Below are 22929 nucleotides of genomic sequence, written 5' to 3' on the forward strand. Positions count from 1 at the left end.
CCTGGCTGAAGAGGGGTGAAACCCCGAAACCGGTCCTAGGATGCTTGTTTCCACTCCCGGGAGGACCTGGCCTGGCAGTTCGGGCTGGACTGTTCCCATTGGGCACAGATTCAAGACTGATTTGCATATGGCTGGGTCCAAACTGGAATGGCATGGTGAGCAAAAAAACGATGGATTTAGGCCCAGATCTCTGTACTGGGGTGAATGTATGACATTGTTATGCATTCTGTCCATCAATAGTTCTTTTTGCATTTGTCACCCTGAGTGGGACGCGTATGCTCAGACGTGAGTCCCGTGCTCTCCATGCCACTGGAATCAAGCTATCCTGGCTGAAGAGGGGTGAAACCCCAAAACCGGTCCTAGAATGCTTGTTTCCACTCCAGGGAGGACCTGGCCTGGGAGTTCGGGCTGGACTGTTCCCATTGGGCACAGAGTCAAGACTGATTTGCATATGGCTGGGTCCAAACTGGAATGGCATGGTGAGCAAAAAAACTATGGATTTAGGCCCAGATCTCTGTACTGGGGTGAATGTATGACATTGTTCTGCATTCTGTCCATCAATAGTCCTTTTTACAAATGTGAAGGAACTGCATGTTGGAAACACAACAAAGAAGAGCCAAGGGAGATTTAAAGACCAGCAGGTGTTGACTCCCCAATTCACCATTATACCACACAAGTAAACACCTGGGTCTAAGTATGAAAGAGAAATGAATAAAAGAAACAAAGGTAATCTAACTGGGATGGGATTTTCATTCTAAGGACGATTTCCCTCACCCACCATAGGTGGCATGGTTCAACATCAGGAACCTCCTCGCATCGTGATACCTAGTCACGGTGCGGGCAACAACTCTTAGTAGTAATGTGCGGGTGTGAGCCTCCATTATCCAAACAATCTCGGACGTCCCTTTCTTTGTGGGAGTCTGCATCACCCCCATTTCCAGCCCGGGAGAAATGCAGAGATTGGCCCTCTGTACAGTAAGTCACTGGGTAGCATCCCATTGATGGAGGCAGTTACCCTGCTTAGGGAACCCTTTAACTCATCTCTGCAACCCTGTGCTTTCTGAGATAGGTTGTTTGAAGTCGAAACGCATACTGAACCTGAATCCCAGTTTGCCACTCTCAAATGGTGAACCACCAGGTCTCAGAGCGGCCTGTCAATTGAAAATGCTGGCATCACCTGGCTACATTTGGCAAATGTGCATTTAATATTTGGTACACCTGGGAGATACTTTTAGGTACTAGCTTAAGATCAGCACCTGGATTCCCCCATCTCAAAATTACTTTGGGTAAAAAATAACTTTAATTTTCTAAGGTCATCTCTGCGTCCACGTGGAGCTAATTGAGTGTAATTATTTGGGGGATGACGTATCTGATCTCACTTCCTGGAGGAAGCCTTTGCTGTCTGTCAACACCTCTGAGGCCTCATGTTGAAAGTGGGTCATTTTCATATCCAACAGGGCAGAGCATTACAAAAAACGGGTGGTAAATGAGGGTAAAGACCAAGAAAACGACCTGGTAACCATTGGCTACCACAACCAAGGAACCAGAAAAAAAGCATCAGAAGGTGGAGGGAGGGAGAGAGAGATAGAGAGAATCATATGTTGGTATCGTTTTGTGAATGGATGACTATGAGACATTGGGGAACAGAGGGGCGTGGCTTAGCCAGCAATTAAGACGGACGCGCTCCTGTAGTGCTCCGTCGTAGGCTCCTGCCATCAGCCCAATGTATCCGCCCCAGACATCCGAGAGGGGTCGCTGACCTCCGTAGACCTCCCAGGAGCCAGCCCGAGACCCGGAGATCGTGGCGGAAAGCGGGGGCTTCGGAGACCCGAGGAGCGCTCCCTCGACATTGGAGCTGCGCAGACAGTGCTTGCAGCCCCGGGTGCCACTTGCCACGCGACGCCAGGGATTAACTCTGCCCCCCAGGCCCTGATCTGTGGCGCAGCTGCGTGCTCTGCTCTTCGACCCACTCTGACCCGGTGGTGGAGCCTGGCACTTATCAATCCCAGCAATCATCGGATCCCCGTGGAGACGTGGTGACCGCGGAGCGGCTCTTCCCACCAGTGCAGTGCTCTCTCTGCACAATCAGAGGATGGATGCGTGACCGGAGGCTTTGGCACACTACTACTCACGATCCTCCCAGGCGTTGGACGCACCACTCCTGTCTGACCCCAGGGGACAGGATGTAACTGCGCGATATTGATGCCACTACCTGCGGAGGCTGGTGCTATGGGGGACGCCGCACGCTGACGGTGAGATCTGCGGCGGGGATGCGGAGGTGCGACTGGGCCCTGTGGCATTGATCTGACCTACGCGCACTTTGCTCTGCACGGACGCTGGACCCCGGGCCCTGGAAGTACCAAGCCTGTGGTTGTACAGCCCTCTAGAGCTGACCTGCCCTGACCTGCTGGGAGCTTTGTATCTGAGTTTGTGAGGAGAATACGAGGTACACCGCGCTGCGGCAGTTGAAGATAATTGCGCCAAGGCCACTGGGGTCATCTGGTTGGAGGGTGCCTCTCCCTGAAGGTGAGCACCTTAGAGACATTGGCAGATACAGAATTCCTCTCCGTGATACTTCCACAAGGCCAATTACATTGACCGGCCTACGCTGGCACATGCTGCACCGTGTCCGCGCCTTCCCTGCTCACCAGAGACAAGCGGTGCCCTCATGTCGCGAGGGGGGGCGCACAAAAACAGGCGTCGGAGGTATTGTGGCCCCACCCCCGCATGTCCGGGCCCAGGCTGACAAGATGGTGGGCTCGGACGTGGTGGATACGATGTCGCACAAATTAGATGTGGTATTAGCGGCAGTTGAGAAGCTTGGGGAAACCATGAACCAGATCCGTACCTCCCTCGAAGACAAAATTGATAAAGTGGCAGTCAACCTCACCCTGCTTCATGCAGATCACCGAAAACTGGCAGATCGCACTCCTTCCGCCGAGGAGGTCATTGTTGATGTCTCTCCATGCGTCTCCACAGCAGAGAAGCAGATTAAGAGCCTCCTTGACCGGGTCGACTTCTTAGAGGAAAGGGCTTAGGACACAGAAGGACGCACCCGACGCAACAATATACGCGTGGTAGGCCTACCGGAGGGAACGGAAGGGAGAGATTAGGTGGCCTACACGGAACAGTGGATTCGATCATTGCTACCTGAGGGCACCCTTTCCCTGTACTTTGTTGTGGAGCGGGTGCATAGAGTACCTGCCAGGCCTCCCCCAGCGGGCTCCAACCCTCGTCCACTTTTGATCCGCTTACTGAATTAAAGGGACAGAGACGCAGTACTTCGAGGTACAAGGAAGCTACAGGAGGTCCAAGTAGATAACCACAAAATCATGTTCTTTCTGGACTATACGATGCAAGTCCAGAGGCAGCGCTATTCGTTTATGACAGTGAAGTGGCGACTCAGACAATGCGATCTCAAGTACTCGTTGTTATTTCCGGCGAAACTCAGGGTGATTGCGAATGGGAAAATTCATTTCCTTAACGCTGGTGGGGGCGGAAGAATGGCTGGACACTTACAGTTCCTCAGGGGGCGGGACATCTACCGTAAGCAGGAGAGAGTTGACATCTGATGCCTCCTCACGATGTCGCCACAGGGGGCGCAGGAAGTCCCAGCCCCCCAACTCTCGCTCCCTTGGCCCGGCCCCGGAATTGATCCTAAGTGGCCAACAACAAGCCCTGCAGGCGGTGGTGGACATCAGTGGGACGCAAGATGAAGAGACTAATTCAACTTCCGATCGACAAGAACCACCAAGTGACGATGAACTCTGACAGTTCTTTTGCCTCCCAAGCCTCCGGTGATCTGCCCCGGATCACCCCGCAGACTTCTAATGAGATAGTTTGAGCCTTGGACGCATCTATGTTCTGCCTTTCATATGTAGCTCTCGCAGCCCAGGACAAGACTGTTATCTACTGCCACGCAAGTATCGGGGTTCCTATATTTGTCTTCTGCATTGTATTCCCTGATCTGAGATGCTGGGGTCTTATTATTGGGTTGCCGGCGACTGATCTCTCGATTAGATTCGGGACATCTAGGCGGGTTGTCGGGTGGCACCTGCTCCCAAGGAAACATCAATTATGTTATAGATGTAGCACCCCAGACAATATGGGTTAGGCCGGGGCAATTGAGGTAGCCAGAGGAGACGTATCCCACGCTATTTCTATTTAGTATATTGCTGTGCATATTGGTCCCCCCCCAGACGTTGACTGTATGCTACTTTTGTTCTTTGTTTGGGCGGTTGCCTGTTGCACACACGTCCTTCTGGTGTTTCTTATTATATATAGTTTGAATGTTTGCTTTGCCATCCATCACATTACGCGATATGCAGACCACTCGTCCCGTTCGTACAGCAGCGACAACTCTGCACGTATTTGCGCAACTCCACTATTGGCTCTCCTCACCCCTTGGCCTGATGGGACATGGTGCGTTTGTCTTTCTCAGTCTCCATGGCCCCGATACGGATAGGTACATGGAACGTGCGGGGTCTGCATGACCCGTCACGACGATACCACATTTATTCAGGTCTGAAACGCCACCATATACACATAGCCTTACTCCAGGAAATACACATACATAAACCTGAGGTGTCCCGGTTACATAGGCGCTGGAGGGGACTACTGTACGCTACAGGATACTCGGCGTATGCACGGGGGGTACTGGTGTGGGTTAGACCAGGGACCCCTTTTCGAGTAGTAGACCCATGTATTGACATGGAGGGTAGATATGTCATTGTCAAAGGTACCCTAGATGGCAGACCTGTGATCATTGCCTCGCTATATGCTCCTAATACTAACCAAGCTGCTTATTTTGAACTTGTTTCTCACAAACTGGCCAGATGGCATGATACTCCTTTGATACTAGGCGGGGATTACAATAGTGTATCAGATGTCTCATTGGACCGCTCTTTTCCTCCCTTGCCTGGTACAGCCACACACACGGCAATAAAAGCACTGAACAACTGGGCAACGCACTTGCATTTGACAGATGCCTGGCGCCATCGTCACCCGCTGGACAGGGTATACACCTACTATTCGGGAGCACATGGCCTTCACGTGCGGCTGGATCACTTTATGGTGACCTCTGATCTCTTACCCGGAGTTATAGGGTCACACTACATGGAGCGTACGCACTCAGACCACAATCCGCAGGAGTTGGAATGGGAGGAAGGGATCCCACCGATCCCAGTTTGGCGGCTTCAGCCGGATGCACTACTGGATGCACCCATCCGGGACTCATTGGCCACCAATTTAGCACAGTATTTTGACGAAAATGCCGGCTCTGCCTCAACGCCGCTACGGAAGTGGGACGCTCTAAAAGTGGTTGTACGGGGACACTGTTTGGGAGCACAGGCGGGTATCCGAGCACAGTTGGAAAAAGACCTCACCAAATTAGAGTCACAATTAGCATCCTGCGAGCAGGAAGCCGCTGGGGGATCCCCGCGACGGCTTGATTGCCACAGAGAGGAACATGTGCGACTGTTAGAGCGGTTGCGATGCCTTAACTATGCCGCCTCATTCGGCGCGGACGCATCATATGGGGGACAAGGCGGGGAAGCTACTCACATGGCTTGTCCGTCAGAACGAGTCGTCAGCTCCGATAACGTCGGTACGTACAGCGCAGGGGGGTATAGCATATATGCAACGAGACCTACACGATGCATTTGTGTCACACTATCGGGACCTGTATAAGTCTCACACACAGGCCACACCCGAGGAGCTGCAGCTTTACCTGGAGGGGATAGCGTTGCCGCACCCAACGTGTGCTCAGAAAGCGGAACTAAATGACCCCCTCCTCCCGGAGGAAGTTCGAGACAACATATTCTCACTCTCTAACGGGAAGGCGCCGGGTCCGGATGGACTACCGACGAAATTCTATAAAGTGTACGCACACATCCTCGTACCGCAATTGCTGAAAGTGTTTGAGACAGCGATTGATTAATCCACTCTTGCGGACACTCAAAATGATGCCTTACTGGTATCTCTACTCAAAACCGATAAGAATCCTGAGTCCTTAGGCTCTTATCGCCCTTTAGCGCTCCTGAACACCGACTACAAGATATTTGCATCCATACTTGCGACACGTCTCTCACCCATTGTAAATAACTTTAGTGCATCCTGACCAAAATGGCTTTGTGCCCACTAGGAGTACATCGCTCAACATTCGTAGACTGTTCAGACTTCAACACTATGCAACACATCCGGATCCGGATGTCTGGTGCTGGACCTGGAGAAAGCTTTTGACTCTTTGGAGTGGCCCTATCTGGCAGCGGTTCTCCGCAAATATAACCTTGGAGATCATTACATGAGAATGGTTCAGCTACTATACCAACGGCCTATAGTTAGGGTCCGGACCGGCAAACTCCTCTCAGAGCCTATTCGGGTCAGACGGGGGACGTGCCAGGGCTGTCCCCTGTCCCCGCTGCTCTTCTCCTTAGCCATGGAACCGCTAGCGGAGGTACTTCGTAATGATAGTGCGGCGTGGGGCATTGACTTAGGAGATGGGAAACATGCTGTTTCCCTTTACGCTGATGACCTACTCTTGTATGTTCGAGATATTCATAACATCCCGACATCTATAGCTGAGGCACTTGCAGCCTTTGAGGCAGTGTCAGGTTTTCGGGTCAATTGGGCTAAATCGGGGGTTTATCCCTTCAGCATCGACACAATCGAGACTGAAGTTCTTTTTGGTGGCACTCGTCTCCCGTGGTATTCTACCACGTTTTGCTACCTTGGTATCTTCATTTACAAAACACCCGAAGATTTATTAGGCGGCTACTTAACATGGGCGATATCAGCGGTCAGGGCACAGGTGCACTTCTGGAAGACGCTTCCACTAACTGTCATGAGCCGCATTTCCCTGATCAAGATGATTGTCCTCCCAAAACTTCTATATTATTTCTCAAATCTTCCAGTATATGTCCCAACCAAAATATTCCGCGAACTGGAATGTATGATGCGACACTTAATCTGGAACAAGGGCAGGCCCCGTGTAGCATTATGGAAACTATATGCCCCAGTCAGTCAGGGAGGACTGGCAGTCCCTAATCTGGAGCTGTACTATATAGCGGCTCAGTTACAGTGGGTGATGAGATGGCTTGGTGGCAGGGGATTGGAGGACACTGCGACTTTACAGCGGCCCTGGACCCAATCACAAATCTGCCACCTCTTTCATCCCATCGGCAGGCCCTCGCGGCCATCTCAGTTTCACCTAGCGCTGGCTACAGGCCAGGCCTACTTCTCACCCGGGCAACACTCCCGTACGCCCCAATACTTCCACTCCTGGGGACGCCCAGGGGGAGGGCTGGTACTTCCGAGGAATCTCTTAGTCATTGGCATGCAGCAGAAGTGGATACCCTGGGCGACCTATATTCAGATGGCACGCTCCTTACTTTTGCTGCCCTGGCAGGGGACAGTGGGCTACCAGCAGGACAATTTCTATTGCATACCTCCTTGATCAGAGCCCTGTCAGCCTCTTGGGGAGACATGACGACTGAGCCGCCCACGCACCTGTTAATTCAATATCTGCATGTCCTCGATACCAGCAACTAAATGCAGACCTACTCCATATGTTGTGGTCTTGCGCCTCCTTACACAACTATTGGCAGACAGTAGCCACGACACTTGCGCGCTGCACTGAAATCCCCCTGCCGCACACGTGGGAATTCCATATATTAGGGCTCTATGCCAGATCCAAAAAGAACAGAGTCACGTCTCGGTTCTGGGATCTAGGGTTAATAGTAGCGAAACGCTTAATTACGAAAAGATGGAAACACAGTGCACCGCCGGAAACGATAAGCTGGGAGAGATCGCTCATGGTCTGGGCGCAGGCAGAAAGCATCACATTACATAGAGAGGAAACAGCGGGACTTCGCAAATACCCCATCGCACAATGTTGGGATAACATCTTCACCACCTTTAAAAATGGGACAGATGAAAACAACACAAATACCCCCCCTCCCCACAAATACCTCACCTAATCTTAGATGCTCCCATACTTGGAGTCATCACTGCACTCACGGACACTGCCACGTTTTTGCGTAATGGACTACCAATCGCCCTCCTAACCCCCCGGCACACATAACCAAGGCTTTGATGTTAGAGGTTCTCAATTCTTTCTGAATTCAAATGTCATTTTGGTGAGCTGCTGCAGAATCCGGGTCGAGATGAGCATGTGTGGATCTAGTGATGTTATGTATATTCTTTCTGTTGTAAAGTGATGGCAATTTTTTCTTTTCTTCTTTCTTATTGTTTGTTAATTTGAAGGCTTGATTATTGTATATGTCTTATTGGTTCATCCTGTTACTTCATCTATAAATACTCCCGGAAACCGATTAGTTGCAATACGAGCCCCTGTATTTCAAGTGACTGTTTGAATCTAAACACCTATAGTGGACATCTGGGGTAATAAGATGCACTCATTATATAAAGGGCACCACTGTCTGTTAATCGGATACCGCATAGGACCCCGGATGGTAGCGGGAAGTAGCATGCAGTATTTTATGATCACGAGCCATCTGCATATACAACGTAATAGTTATTACATATTGTTCTTTTCACTATCCGGAACTCGACGCTATCAAGATAACTGTTCATGCTATGATTTCGTATGTGTAGATGTGCTATTTTTGCAAATGTTAATTTGTTACACGATTCAAAAAAGGAAAAATACCAATATAGATATTGAAACAAAAAAAATGAGACAGTGGGGAACGGATGCTGGTTGGAATTCAGACACTCTGGAGTACATTTCATGTGTGGGTGGTTTTTAGATTGCGTGGAGGTTGGGAATTACATTTGATAAAGTGATTGAAATATTTTTTGGGGGGGGGAGTTTTTTATAGTGCAAACTATACCCAAAGGTATCAGAGCTGTTTACATGAGCACCAGTTGCTCATTTTTTTTGTTTTTTTTGTTACGGACGGGGAGATTTAGTAATTTGCCCAAAATCACAGGATGTTGAGCGCCCTTGAAGAGACTCGAACCTGGTTCTCCAGCTTCAAGGTCGACTGCCCTAGCCCTTAGGCCACATCCTCTCCCCAATATTAAGTTTGTGCTGAGACGTTTCAAGGCATGGGGAAAGTGGGTAATTTCCCAAGGCCGCCATATTCCAAGGGCCTTCCTGGGAAAGTGAACTTTCTATCTCACATCTGTCTATTTCTCCATCTCCGCCTTTAATGTATTATTCAAAAAATGTTGGCATCATGTGGCTTAAACTTTCAGAAAATTTGTAATAAAATACAATGCTGTTCTGAACAGGGGCCCCTACAGTTGTCTTGCTTGGTGCCCTAAAAATCCTTAGGATGAAGCTGAATCTGTGGTTGTGCTCTGTGTCGATCTAGAGTGATATACTACATTAATCTAAGATTTATATAGCTGCCCACCTGGAATATTTTTAGATTGCCTCATTTAGTTCTTGATTAATCAATATATTGAATAACTCTTATGTTTCAAGAATCCTTTTGACAAATTTGTTTTTCATTTCTCTCTAGAACTGGTGCATCAAGAGAAGGTCTCAATCCATCTATCTGCAAGTCCTGACAGACAAGCACGCGCCCGAGCACTACAGGTAGAAAAAACAAAAAAAGCTTTTTAGAACGTTTAGTGGGTGCTTTGGGAATACATTCCTGGGTCCATTATCTAAATCCATCTATTTTCATGAGCGTCTCTAAGAAAACAGTAGTCAAATGCATCATTCCAAATGGCCCCAGGCAACACTTACAGAATGCCTGTCACCATACTGTTATCTTATTTAAATTTATATAGCACAAAACGAATCAGCCCCAAGAGGGTCTCTCAGCGCTATAGCAGATTAACAGGAAGGAGGGATATGGAAGGCTCAGAAGAGCCAGGGTTTTAAAAGTTTTTTGAATAGTGTTAAATCAAGGTAGGACCCTATGAGTACAGGTAGTCTGTTCCAGTGGTGGGGAGCTGGGTATGAGATTATTTCCCCATATCTGGCCGTATGTATGTGAAGAGGGCGTAGCAGAGATTGCCCAGTGGACCTTAGGCTGTGGTAGCCGGTAGCTAGGGCTGCATCTTGTTTTGTTGGTAAGGGGGCCATTTCCAGATAGCAACTTGTGCACTAGGCAGAGGAGTTTGAAGGGGGCACGCTGTTTTATTGGTAGACAATGCGGAGATTTGAGTGTAGGCTCAGACGGGGGTGGAAGGTTGCATGGCGAGCTGCAGCATTCTGCACCACCTGTAGTTTAGCCAGGAGAGCTTCATTTGCTGCTACCATGAGAGCATTGCCATAGTCTAAGTGGCTTACAATGACTGACAGGAAAGCAGCAATACGCAAATCTGTCTGGGTGGATTCCTCTGCTTCCTCATGTTTCTCCATTCATCCCTGGGTCTCCCAAAATGGAACCCAGAGTCGGCCATGCATTGTACCAAACACCCAGCACATGTACAGCACGCTGCACAATGCAGCGCTACACCAAACCGATATAGGCCAGAGGCGAGTTAAGCACACAGGAGCAGAACTTTAAATGACTGAGCCTGTAGGCCTCACTCCAGTGACACAGGTAAAAAGGTCCTGTTCACCCCTACGGATCTCTCCACACGGTATGCTGTCACCACCGCGCTTGTGCAGCTTAACTTCCGATAAAGGCAGTAGCCTTTCACCACTATGAGGGTAGCGCTTTGGGCACCCCTCCCATCCAACTAGACCGCATTCCGTAAGAGCAGCCTATGTTGGGGCGCACACTCCTGATCCTTGTTCGCCTATGACAACAAACAAATCATCATTACGGATCCAGACATCATTATAGTTTGGACAGGCTGCACGTCCATTAGCATGCGGAGGACTTTCCGTCCCTACAGTAGAGTGATCCTGGGCATGGAGCCTGGTAGTCCAGGGTCACAGTGTGGTGGCACTGAGTACTAATGCAATGCCAGGCTCACATGCCATGATGGGTTTGATTTTCGTGGGATATCAAGTGTATTGATTAAGTAATCTGACAAAAGTGTGATGATTCATTGTAGTTTTTAGGTCCATAATAGCCCCGTCTATGTCTCATGCACTGTAATGGAGCATTTCAGGTCGAGTGTTACACCCAATAGCAGGGAGAGAAGCCACCTTTTAGAAAAGTAATAACACCAGCCCTGGCATACTGCTAAAGCTGTCTGTACCCAGATCTAAAATACAATAGTTCAGTCCTTCACCTGCATGTTTAAATACAGTACTGTGCTACAAATACGGAATTGCACTGCTTGGAGAATTTCCAAAAACATCACTATATTCACAGCAAAATAGCCCTTCACATCCTCCCCCATACCGAAGGTCGAAAGGTACATAATGCCATCTTAACACACATGGAAAATCCCATGCTATTAAAGGTGCTGTATTTCAGTTCAGTACATTCCTGCGAAGCCATACCTTTTGCAGGATAAGAGCAGATCAGTGCTTAATTTGAGCCGGTGGTTTCCGGTGTTCAGCACCAGCATTTAGTCATCAACCGGAGCTTTTCATGAGCACCAGTTAAGGACACATTCATTTATGGTAGGCAGGGGTAGATTACGTGGTTTACCCAGAATCACTGGATGTTGAGCCAATGCCGAGACTCGAACATGGTTCCCCAGCTTCAAAGTTGGCATGATCTTGCCATTACGCCACATCCTCTCCCCACTTTCATGGTTAGTAGTGGGTTCTGCTTTAAGCTGCGATAACTGGAGAAATGAGCTGGTGCAAGCTGCCTCCTGATGAGAGCCCCAAAACGTATTTACAAATTAACCTCTGGAGCAGATCACAAGTATGTCAGGTTACTCAATGGCAAAGACTGTGTGTAACTACTCCCTAGAAAACAATGTAAAAATGCAATGGTTTTATTCCCCTTTCACATGATCTATCTCATACACAATGTGTTTTTTTCAAGCACATGGGCACAGGCCTAGTTTGTTTCACACTTGCATATCCTCTTTTCTGAACACACAGTTGCTTTCAAATGCACACAGCCTTCTTCTTGATCCTGCAGTCTCTCTAATAGACACACAGACTCTGCGGAAGTTTCATTGATAATTAGCCTAGGCTGAAATTTAAATCACGCCAGCGAAATGAGCTTAATTTTGGGGAATTTCACTTTACACTTGTTACGCGAAATTCCAGATATCGAGCCACTTTGCATAATTGTACACCATTCACACTAAAAGGGTTACAGTGAATGTGCCACTTGCAGTAAAAATTTACCATGAACGCTGTGGAATAACAGAATGTGAGTGGCTTTTGTTTTCTGCATTTTTTTTTGTTGCACAAAATCCGTCTTTGTTCCAGAAAAATATGGAAGGGCACATTTTGGGTTAAAAATTAGCCAAATTATGGATTTGCATTTCACTTAGTTGTACTTTTGCGTAATTACGCAAAAGCAAATTATGCAAATTTCACACACCCCTAGCAATAGTTGATGGCTGGTGGCAGTGGTTAATTTGAGCTGGGGATTTCCGATGCTCGGGACCGGTGCTTAATTGTCAACACCTCACTTATGACAGTCGGCCACATGGTGGCGCTGCTCATCGCATTTAGAGAAGCACAACGGTTGTTTATGAATACAATATACTTTGAAAATAAATATTACCTTACACACCAGACATTCCTTTAGCTTTGGGGACCCAGAATAATCTGAATTGTTGCACTTGCAGGTGCGAGAGATGAGTAGTAGTTGTTTTGGTACAGTCATTGGCAGCGAGGATGGGGCAATGGGTGGAGCAAGCTGCAGCGGCCTCCTGGGCAGGGCCCTGGCACTTATTATTTTACAAATTAAGCACTGGCTGCTGGAGAATAACATGAGAAAAGGGGATTGCTCTTGAAATCTATGGTGGAAGGTCCCATTGGGCTGATGTCTCATAGCTACGGGTGCCATTTCTAATGTGTATTTGCATTTGATTGCTTGATCAAGGACACATTGACCCTCAATAACCCTCTCCTTCTCTACATCACACAGGGTCATCGGCAGCGTCTCACAGTTCGAAGAGTTTGGAAGGGTCTTTCATTGCCCGAAGCAGTCCCCAATGAACCCTGTTCACAAGTGTTCTGTGTGGTGACCGCGTGCCTCCCAGAAGCCTCATGCGAGCAATGAGGTCTTCACTTGCGTGTCTTTGGCCTTCATTGTGTGGACCTGCCCCTGGACATAGCAGCATTCCAGCGTGACTCCTCCAGCACTGGGAAGTGAAAGGACCGCAGGCCACCACTAGCCTTGCTGTATCCTGTCCTGTGGTCTTGGACAGATGGGGCAGTTAATGAACTTTCATGTGTACACTGAGTGGAGACCAACACCTGCCGAAGAGAGGTGTCCATCATGAGACTCGTAGAAGGCAGTAGCCGAAGTTGGGACTTGAGATGGTATCTTTATTAATGACATCAAAGAGCCGAGAGTTATCCCACCACTGCCCAAGTATCAGAGGACATTATGTCCTTTTTATATTCAGTTTGCATAAAATGCTATGAAAGGACATGACATGGCATACCGCTGGCCCCAGCTTAGCAAAAACATGCCCTGAAGCCGACCAAAAGAATGTCAGAACCTGGTTGGAACGTGTACATAGCACTGAAGATGGGAATAGCTGCCTTCTGAGATCTGAATGTTTATTTACTAAGTGCTTACTAGACACACCCTGGAGCATTTGCTGTCCTTGGCGAGTGAAGGCAGAGGTCTATGCGACTCTGGAAATGCTGCTCAAGCCGCATTTTTGAGCGCATGGTCTTGTGAAAAGTGGGACTAGGTGGCCTTCAGCCTGAAACCTCGGAGGACTGAAAGACATTCTACCAATCCTCTTCTGAAGAAAGATCCATTTTCCAGAGTAAGAGAAAGTGTCATGATCTCCCTGACTTCTCAAGCTCAGTGCCAGGCACACCATCTTGAGCAATAACTTGGAGAACGTGCAAGGTGGACATCCGGCACACAATTCCTTTATTGAGGCAGGGCATGGTCCAAGGATCTCAGCGTCTAAGAGAACCCAAGAGTTTGTCTGGGATCTATGGAAGACTAGAAAAAGATGCAATAGGCCATTTCAGAGGGATCTATCTGCCTTTTGTGGGGCAGCCTGTGGCTGAGAGTCAAGAGCGGCCAAACCCTGTAAACAGGAACTTGATTGCCTTAAGGGGAAACCAGTTGAAGTTGCTTCATTGTACTATAGGGGTCTGCTGTAACGCATACTCAAGCTGACGTGGCATGTAATATATGGCACCCTCACACTGGTCATCAAGGGGAGACTGGTGCTTTCCTGCTGGAGGGCCCTAGCAGGCCACGTCCTGTATACTGGACTTCGTGGGGCCAAAGCAAAATATTGGCGTAGAGCGCAATACCCAGAATCCTACTGCATTCCTGCTGCGAAAGATGTTCATGGAAGGGTCTAAACAAAAATATAGGATCATGGATTTCTACTTTCAAAATGAATAATTAGGAAACAAAGTTATGCAAGTTTTCACGGCAATAGCAGGGTCCTCTGCCATGTAGGAACACACACTACCATAGACAGGCTCCCAAAAAGGGCCATGTCAGATAAGGACTTTTAGAGAAACTCCTGCTAGTGATGTAAGAGCCTAGGGGCAGATTTACAAGGAACTGACGCAACTGCAAAGATGAGTGAGTTTCCTTGCGCCAGCGTCAAATATCCTTGCGCCACCATGGATGCACTGTATTTACAATACAGTGCTCCATGACGCAAGGATTAACAGATGTGTCAGAAATTCTGAATCAACTGTTGGCCCAAAAGGCATGCATTGCTGGAGTCGTGTAGCAAGCAAGACGCAACTCCAGCAATGTATTTTGAGGCCTATACTTACTGTACTGCGTCACTCCTTACGCCTGCTTCAAGCAGGTGTAAGGTTTGAACGCAGTGGCGTCCTAAAAGTGAAGATTTCACTGCATCACTTTTACAAGGCCTTCCTGCATAGGAACGCCCACCTTGCATACATTATACCTGACGCAGGTATAATGTGAAGCATGGCTTTACAACAGGACGCATCTCCCTAGATGCGTCACGTTGTAAGTAGATCGCATTGTTTAAGCCACCGTTGCGTCAGAGAAAGTGATGCAATGGTGGCGCAAGGAGGCGCAAGGGGCTTGTAAATCTGCCCCTGAGTTTGCACTTTCACCACACTGCATGTTTGAGTTGATCCCACCTCTTGAGGGCCATTTCATGAGTAGAAACAAAAGTGAAATAAACAGAATAGCAAATGGGAGATTTCCTACTGATGATTCCTAATGGAGAACTTAAATTCTCCAGAATTCCAACTTAAGTGCTATACAAACTACAGGCCATAGTGCACGGTGTGTACCCCAAAGTGTGGAGAGTCAAACCAATCTGTTAAGCTTCAGAAGACGACAGAGGAAAATTGATCACATTTTCTATTCTCCACCTGGGTACAGTGGATTTTTCAGCAAATTTACTCTGTGCTGTGAGAGTAGCCACTTCCGGGGGCAGGTGGGGGAACAGCACTTACGTCTCCAGACGGGAACCAAATAGGGCTTGTGTTCCTGTTCTATTTGTCCTGCTCCCCCCCCCCCCTACAACAGCTGTTGGATGTGCCATTAAAAGAAGTAGAAACAGTTTTCTGCACACATTAATTTATTGAATTACCTTTCACTGTGAAGCAGTGTTGTTTGCTTAAAATTTGGCTTTGAAAGTATGTATGTGTGCATACATCTATGTAGACATATAAAGATCGTGGGCCTGACTTATATCTTGTCGGTAAGGGCACTCGCTGCAACAGCGACTAAGTATCCTTTTCACAAGATAAAGGTTTGCCCACCTGATTTAAAGACAGGGGGACTATTGGTGTAAGCAGGGCGTAGGCTACTCTGTCTCTGCCACTGTTACACCCCTAAAACAGACCGACGGAGCAAGGGCATTCGGAGGTTGCACAGTGCGGACAAGCATCCGGCACTGTGCAATCATTAAAAACGGCATCTTGCACAGTGCGAGCTGTAGTTTTCTGCTGCTCGAGAAGATTTTTGCTCGAGCAGCAGCTTTCTCAACGTGGACAGGTAGTTTCTCGTCGCGAGCATACGTGACCACTCGCAATGAGTAACCTGACCTCCCCGCGTTGAGAATCTCGCCGGGAGGTTTATTTTCCACGCTCGCGATCACCAACTTGATGTTGCTGATCGTGAACGAGGAAAAAGTCTCGCCGGGATGTCATTTTGCTTGCTCGCGGTCGCCAACTTGACGTTGAGGACCGCGAGCAAGCAAAAAATGACCGCTGCACTACGCAACGCTACGCAACGCTACGCAACGCTACGCGTGTTTGCACTGTGCTACGTGCAATTCGCGTAGTGCGAAGTAGCGCAAACTACGCGAGCGTAGCATAGTGCTTTGCCCAGGCTTAGTACAAACACCTTGAGTAAAGATACAACAAACAATATCACGGATGTTGAGGTTGCTTGTTTGAGAATTCCTACTTTGCCATGCAAGGCTTGACCATGAGTCCTGTGCACGTCAGACATTCTTGCTTCTGTGAAGTAAGTCATAAAAAATAACTAAGCCACAGCACCGCGATCACCAGTGCTTAATTTGAGTCGGTGGTTTCCGGTGCTCGGCACCAGCACTTGGTCTGCCACATGGTGGTGCTGTTCACCTAATTTAGAGATGAGCAAAACAACAGTTGTTTATGAATACAATATGCATTAAAAATTACTAAAACTGCCTCCCCAGCCATTCCTTTAGTTTTGGGGACCCGGAAAAATCTGAACTGTTGCACTTACAGGCAAAAGAGTTGTTTTGGTACCGTCCATGGCAGCAATGACGGGGCAATGGGTGGTGCAAGCTGCAGTGGCATCCTGGCCATGGCCCTGGGACTTATTACGTCACAAATTAAGCACTGGGGATCCAAAGCATATTTCTGAAAAATGTTGATTCTCATGTATACGCTGGAATGCAGTAGAATTCTTGGAAAAAATGAGCATCCCAATATTTCTGCTAATAGGTGAATATAATAAACAACTTGTTGATTAAGTACTGTTGCTTTAAATTTGTATTGAAACAAAATGGTCAGTTTCACTAAAGTGATTGTTTGCAATAGTTCTTGAAACAACCCTGCAGGAAACAGAGTGGTGACATTAAGGTGGTCTTCCCTTTTTAGGGAGTCCGTCACCAACCTTTCAGGACTCGCGGCTGAGTCACTTAAGAGTTGCAGACAAGTCAAAAATGGTCAACAATATTTTCAGAAATTGACCAGGTTATTCTAACTAGCTCTTAAACAATCCAAGACTCCTGATTTAGACTTTCAAGACTTTTAAGCTGAAAATGATGTAATTTTAGCTTACTTTTGCTTAAAACATCCTCCACTTGAAATGCAAGTTAATGGGAAAATTAACCCCCCCCCCGCCATTTTCTATATCCAGATCTCCCTCTTATATGTTCCCAAATGTTGGCATGTGTGAGCCCCTCGGACCGGGAAGAAACAAAGGTTTTTTGTGTTCCCTAGGACACCGAGTGAGGTGGGTTTTATTTCTTGTGGTGAAAAAATTGTGAATATTCGTGATGCGGGCTTGCATGTCTACATTCAGAAAATATTGCCCAGCTGTTCTTGACCAATCCGTGTAGTGGGATCTGGCTGTCAGCTTGTTTAAAGTGGATGACACACAGGCGTGTTCGTTCCTTTGTATTGTTCTAAAAAGTAGTCCGCGTTAATAATGATAAAAGTGTTATAGAAAATTGTATTTTTTTTAAAGATTAAAATGCTTCCTCCCTTCTAGCACATATCTCAAGTTTACCCAGACAAATTTCTAAAGGTCTTGGCAAATAAAGAAAAATAATGTGAAAAATAGTCTTTAGCCAAAAATATATGGGAAAATAAATCTTCATTTTTATTAAATGGTTCATGTTGATCGTTCCATTTCTTATTTAGCCGTGATTGCTAACCGTTCACAGAGTAACATTGTGCGAGGCAAAGGGATAGAGTCCAATTTAATTCTAGACAACACAAACTAAGGGTCTGGTATCTGTGTAACATATGTGACGTGTGTCACTAACGTATTAATGTGCCTTGAGATGTCTTGGAACCATTGCACTAAATTTTATATTATATAGATATATATTCACTGAAAAAAACAAAGTTTACAGGGACATTATAGTTAGGCTCAGATTTCACTTGTACAAAACCAGTGAAATGCACCTGAGCTAACTATAACTTGCGCCCCCACAATGCACTGCTTATGACCTCACATATTACATCACTCATTACATGGTCAGTGACATCACTGATGACATCACCCACAGAACAACTCACACCCCCACAGAACCTCTCATACACCCACTCCCACTGCTACACAACCACTCACATACCCATACCAGTACTCACACAACCAATCACTCATCCATAGAGCCACTCACACATCCACCTTTATATATATTGACACATTTGATTGCATTTTTCAAGTAGCAGTACAGTGAAACAAGAAACAAACATGTGGCATCAGACAGTAAATTTTTCCATCGAGTTCCCACAAATTCTTTCTCAACATGTAAATCAAAATACATTTCCCTCCTCCCCAAGATGCATTATAGTTTCAAGAGAGAAAGGAGCTAGTTCACAAACTCATTTATGAGTCTGAGCAATGACTCTACTGGAGCAGTGGGGGCTACCACTATAATAATATGGTGGGGCGCTACGGCACCAAACTCACTATATACTGCTCCCCCAGTGTGCACCATTCTCCCCGATCGGCGTCCACGAGCAGGAAATGGAAGGACTTCCTTCCTGCTCAGTGGACACCAACACAACAAATCCTGGAGCTACTCTCATGCTGAGAGGAGCTCCAGGATTGGTGGGAGCAGGCTAACCTAGCGCTCATTTTGAGGCAGGAGGCCTGTGCCAGGATTCCCCCGTACTGCGCATTTCTGGCTGGCCATAGTAATACAGCCTGCCAATCCGACAAACACACTGCAGGGGCAGCAGTAATCCTGCAATTGCAGGATTCAGCCCCGTACCCTGCCCTCGCACTGCGGCGTTTCAGTAAAATGCCTTTGACATTCCATTTTACTTATTTGTGTGTGCCTGCTGCGCTTGCAGCAGGCGGGGCATTGCTCCTCCATTCAATTGGAGGAGCAGCCCCTGTGCGGGAGTACTTCTCGTGTCTCTTCAATGTCTGTGTGAATTAACCACATAATCATTAAGTTATCCTTAAATTAAGGTTTCGGTGGGTTTCTTTTTGAATGATCACTCTTTTGACACGCATGAAAACCGCAGCGGCGCTATGGCAGAGGAGTGTCGCCCCCCCCCCCCCCCCCCCAAAAAAAAGAAAGGCGAAAAAAAATGACACTCGTTTCATTTCTCCTTTCCTGCTGCATTTTGGGGGCGGTGCTTGGGGGTTGTTAGTGCACTATCTTCACTGAACATGATGGTTTGGCCGGCTGTCTTAGGCCGGCCAAACCATCATGTCCAGTGAACCTCTCTCCAATCCCAGCTGCAATGCCAGGGCTGGAGAGAGCAGGCACAGACTCCCAGTCTGTCCTTGAGCGCTAATCGAGGGTGCCCTGGCCAATCCTGATGCTGCTCTCATCCAAGAGCAGCTTCAGGATTGGCCGTAGGTCAAGCTGGGAGCCTGTGCCTGAAGAAAAGGAGCAGATCGATTTATTATTATTTTGTATATCCCCCCCTTCGCTACCACGATGCCCCCCAACCCCCCAAGAACCACTTCCCCCGCAAATCTAAGGATACACCCCCAGCTACTATAAAACCGTTTTTATATACTACACAGCCAATTCACATTTTTTGTGCATGAGCAGTATTACAACGAAGTCATATTTCAACATACTCCTAAATCCTTTGTAATTTGGCGCCAATATTTGTAATGTTTCCCAGCAGAATGAAATATTGTTTGTTTACCAGCAGAGTGTGAACATGAAGTGATGAGCTCGTGAGAAAGTGGAGGCTTGTTGACAAGACCCAGAGTGACGCAGGTCCGTTTCCGGAAGAGGTCCTATCCCAGCATGCACTGCGGGTGCGTCAGACGTGACAGAGAAAAGCCCAACCCGTTCGACCTTGAGATTGCATGATGAAACTCAGAGCAGGAAGTACAGAGATTAGTTTGACAAAGGAAGCCACTCGGAAAAATACATTGGATTACCCACCCGATTTCCATGTACGAACGAAAAGACTCATTAAATCTGTTAGACCATCAAATGAGGTTGGTGTGGGATGTTCTTGAACAGTTACCACCTGGAGAAGGAACTAACGCCTAAAGATAATAGTTTACAAATAATTTTCTTCAAACCACTGTGCTGCACTTAACAACATTTTCTAAAATCTTTCGGCTTTAAGGCCGAAAATATCCTAACACTAGAGTGGTACACTACTATACCTTCAATGGAAAGTAGGGGTATACAAGTACAAAATGATTAGAAATGTTTACAGTTTTTCTTTACTCGAATGCTCCAAGCACCATTCCTACCAGGAGGGTTGTGCCATATAATTGTGGGTCGGGTTCCACACACAGAGAAAAGGCTGAACTTGTTACAACTATGGGGCTTATTTACAAGCCCCTTGCGCCACAGGTGTGTCACTTTTAATATGGCAAAAATCGAGGTACTGGCGGTTCAAGGGGCTTGTAAATAAGCCCTAATATGTTTTCTTCAGAAATACAGAGAAACTATGGTGCTCATTACTGGTGGTCAGAGTAGGACAGGTTTCTCCATGGGAGCCAACAGGTGCGGCCGGCACCGATGGGAACGGGAGAGGAGGAGGACGCGTGAGGTAGGTGGGAGGATGCAGGAGGAGGGAGGACGCTGGAGTAGCGGCTAAGAAAAAATGTAATAAAAAACTTCCCTTTTCGGCGCTTCCTCGCCCGTCTCTCCTCCGTAGTCCTCCCTCGCTCAGAGTCGGCCACAGGAAGCACACCCAGGCTCCCAGTGAGCCAATCACAACGCTGCTAAGCCTTAGCAGCGTTGGGATTGGTCTGAGCGCCATTTTTCGGCGCACAGATGCTGACTGGAGGCCTGTGTATGTTCTCCACGTAGGCTGCGATGCAGCCTGCATGGAGAACATGCAAAGTGCACATGACTGTTTTGGGCAGCCCGAGAGGGCCGTCCAAGCAGTCATTGCGCACTTTAGGAGGGTGCAACCACTCCTCACCTTGCTGCCCCCTCACGCAAAGCTGTGGGCGGAAGTAGGAGAAAATATAACTATAAAAACGCAAGTTATTATCATTTTATTTTCTCTGTCTTTCACTGCAAAAATGCAGTGTGGTGACGAGCCGCCACTGGGGGCCAACCAAGCTAGATGGACATAGGCATGAGGAAACATGTATGGTTTCTTACATTTAATTATTTATATCTTGGATACTGATTTCTCATAATTAATATCAAATGCAGATTTAAGTAACATTGTATACTAGATGAGACATATGTTTTATATTCTATGTTGTTGGCTTACTATTCATATTCACAGGCCTACCTAACTCTGCAGATACCCACCTGTAAAGGTATATCATATACAGTATTTTGTGAAACAGGTCACTTCAGATTTTGTAAATGTAATTTGTCTGTTCTCTTAAGGACTCAAAATACATGTCACAAATCTATACCAGTCCAAGAGAGGGTGCCAAGTTGTGATATGCGTATTTGCCATTTCCGCCCGTGTTCTCTGGTGTGGCTTCTTAGCCTCCTCAAAGTAAAAGGTGGACGAGATGTAGCAGCATTGAAGTCCAGACATCCCTGCAGTGAAACTGTGAGTCCGACACCCTCAGAATGTGGTTGTCAAAAGGTATTTCCTTTAGTTACGTTCTCTGCAGTCCTACTCCTGCTGGCCTGGCTCTCATCTACTCTGGCTTTGGTTTTGTGAGTGCCAGGTCCCTCTTTTTTTTCTACTTGGATATCTCTTGCCTGCCCGGAGGCTTTTATGCCACTTGGCTTATCCCCCATATAGTGGGCCATCAGAGAAAGACCTTTTACATTCACATGAAATTCAGTGGTGTTAAACAATCCAGGGGTATATTCACAAGAACGTGTGATAACTACCGCAAGAGTAGTATAACGCAACTTTCAATATCGCAGCTTATGGCGGGAAAATAACCCTGTGCCAACGTGGAATTCACAACAAGGTGGTAGCATGCAATAGTCACCAGATAACCCGCCAAATCTCCGTGTGAAAATCAACGCCACACCGCATAGAAAACCTGCCACAGGCCTGCAAATCCCACACATCTGGCGGAACAATGCACCATAAAAACCACAGAAAATAACACACCCAAAACAATCCAAAGTGTGTAGCAACATGGATGCACCCTGACACAGCGCAGGGGCCAACTCAAACCCCACAATCCCCAAAGGCTACCAGCAAGGAACAACGGGGTCAGGGAAGGCCAAAGAGAAGAGGGAGAGGAAGAAGGGGTGCAGACCACAGGAAAACAAGACCAGCGTCATGGAGGTGACAGAACACTACCAGCAACTGACCCACTAGCAGACCACCTGGATTGCAGTCGGAGTGCCGAGGAGGCCAATAGACGCCGGCATGACGTGACTACCTAAACCAGGCACAAACCTGCTGCCAACAGGAAGGCAGCAACGGCGACAGGAGGTGGCAGTCCAGTGCCACATGGGGAGCTGAAGGAAACCCAGGCCACAGCCATCAGTGAGGAGACGGTGCAAGGAGTAGAGAGTACGGACACAGCTCGAGAGGACCTGACACAACATCAACAGGGAGTGCAACAAACAGGGACTGGGGGGGCGGGGGAGTGGGCACAATGGCATACATGCACAACGAGGTATAGCACACTGCACACCCACAATCACCCAGGTCCATGGGCCCGATCCCCTTGGCACACTGCAGCACACACACATAGCACAAACAACGCACCCACATTGATAACAAAGAGGAACAACGCGCATAGCCGATACTGCAGAACAGAGGACACAACTGGCTCCGCACATGCACAGAAACATGCCTACTACATCTGATGGAGCCGGAAACTGTGAAATGGAAATGCGCGCGTACAA

The 22929-nt window shown here is 47.6% G+C and overlaps 1 protein-coding gene across 2 annotated transcripts in view; it reads left to right on the forward strand.

Annotated features, from left to right (window-relative positions):
- ECEL1 (endothelin converting enzyme like 1) overlaps window positions 1–17726 on the forward strand; it is a 565411-nt gene extending 547685 nt beyond the window's left edge. For both annotated transcript variants that reach the window (XM_085635691.1, XM_085635690.1), the window contains exons 18-19: window positions 9489–9565; window positions 12936–17726. In XM_085635691.1, coding sequence (XP_085491817.1) covers window positions 9489–9565; window positions 12936–13035 — 177 coding nt within the window. In that variant the 3' untranslated portion in view covers window positions 13036–17726. The remainder of the gene's footprint in view (window positions 1–9488; window positions 9566–12935) is intronic.
- Window positions 17727–22929: the final 5203 nt, after the last annotated feature.

The sequence above is a fragment of the Triturus cristatus genome, chromosome 11, assembly GCF_964204655.1.
Source record: "Triturus cristatus chromosome 11, aTriCri1.1, whole genome shotgun sequence".
Taxonomy (NCBI): domain Eukaryota; kingdom Metazoa; phylum Chordata; class Amphibia; order Caudata; family Salamandridae; genus Triturus; species Triturus cristatus.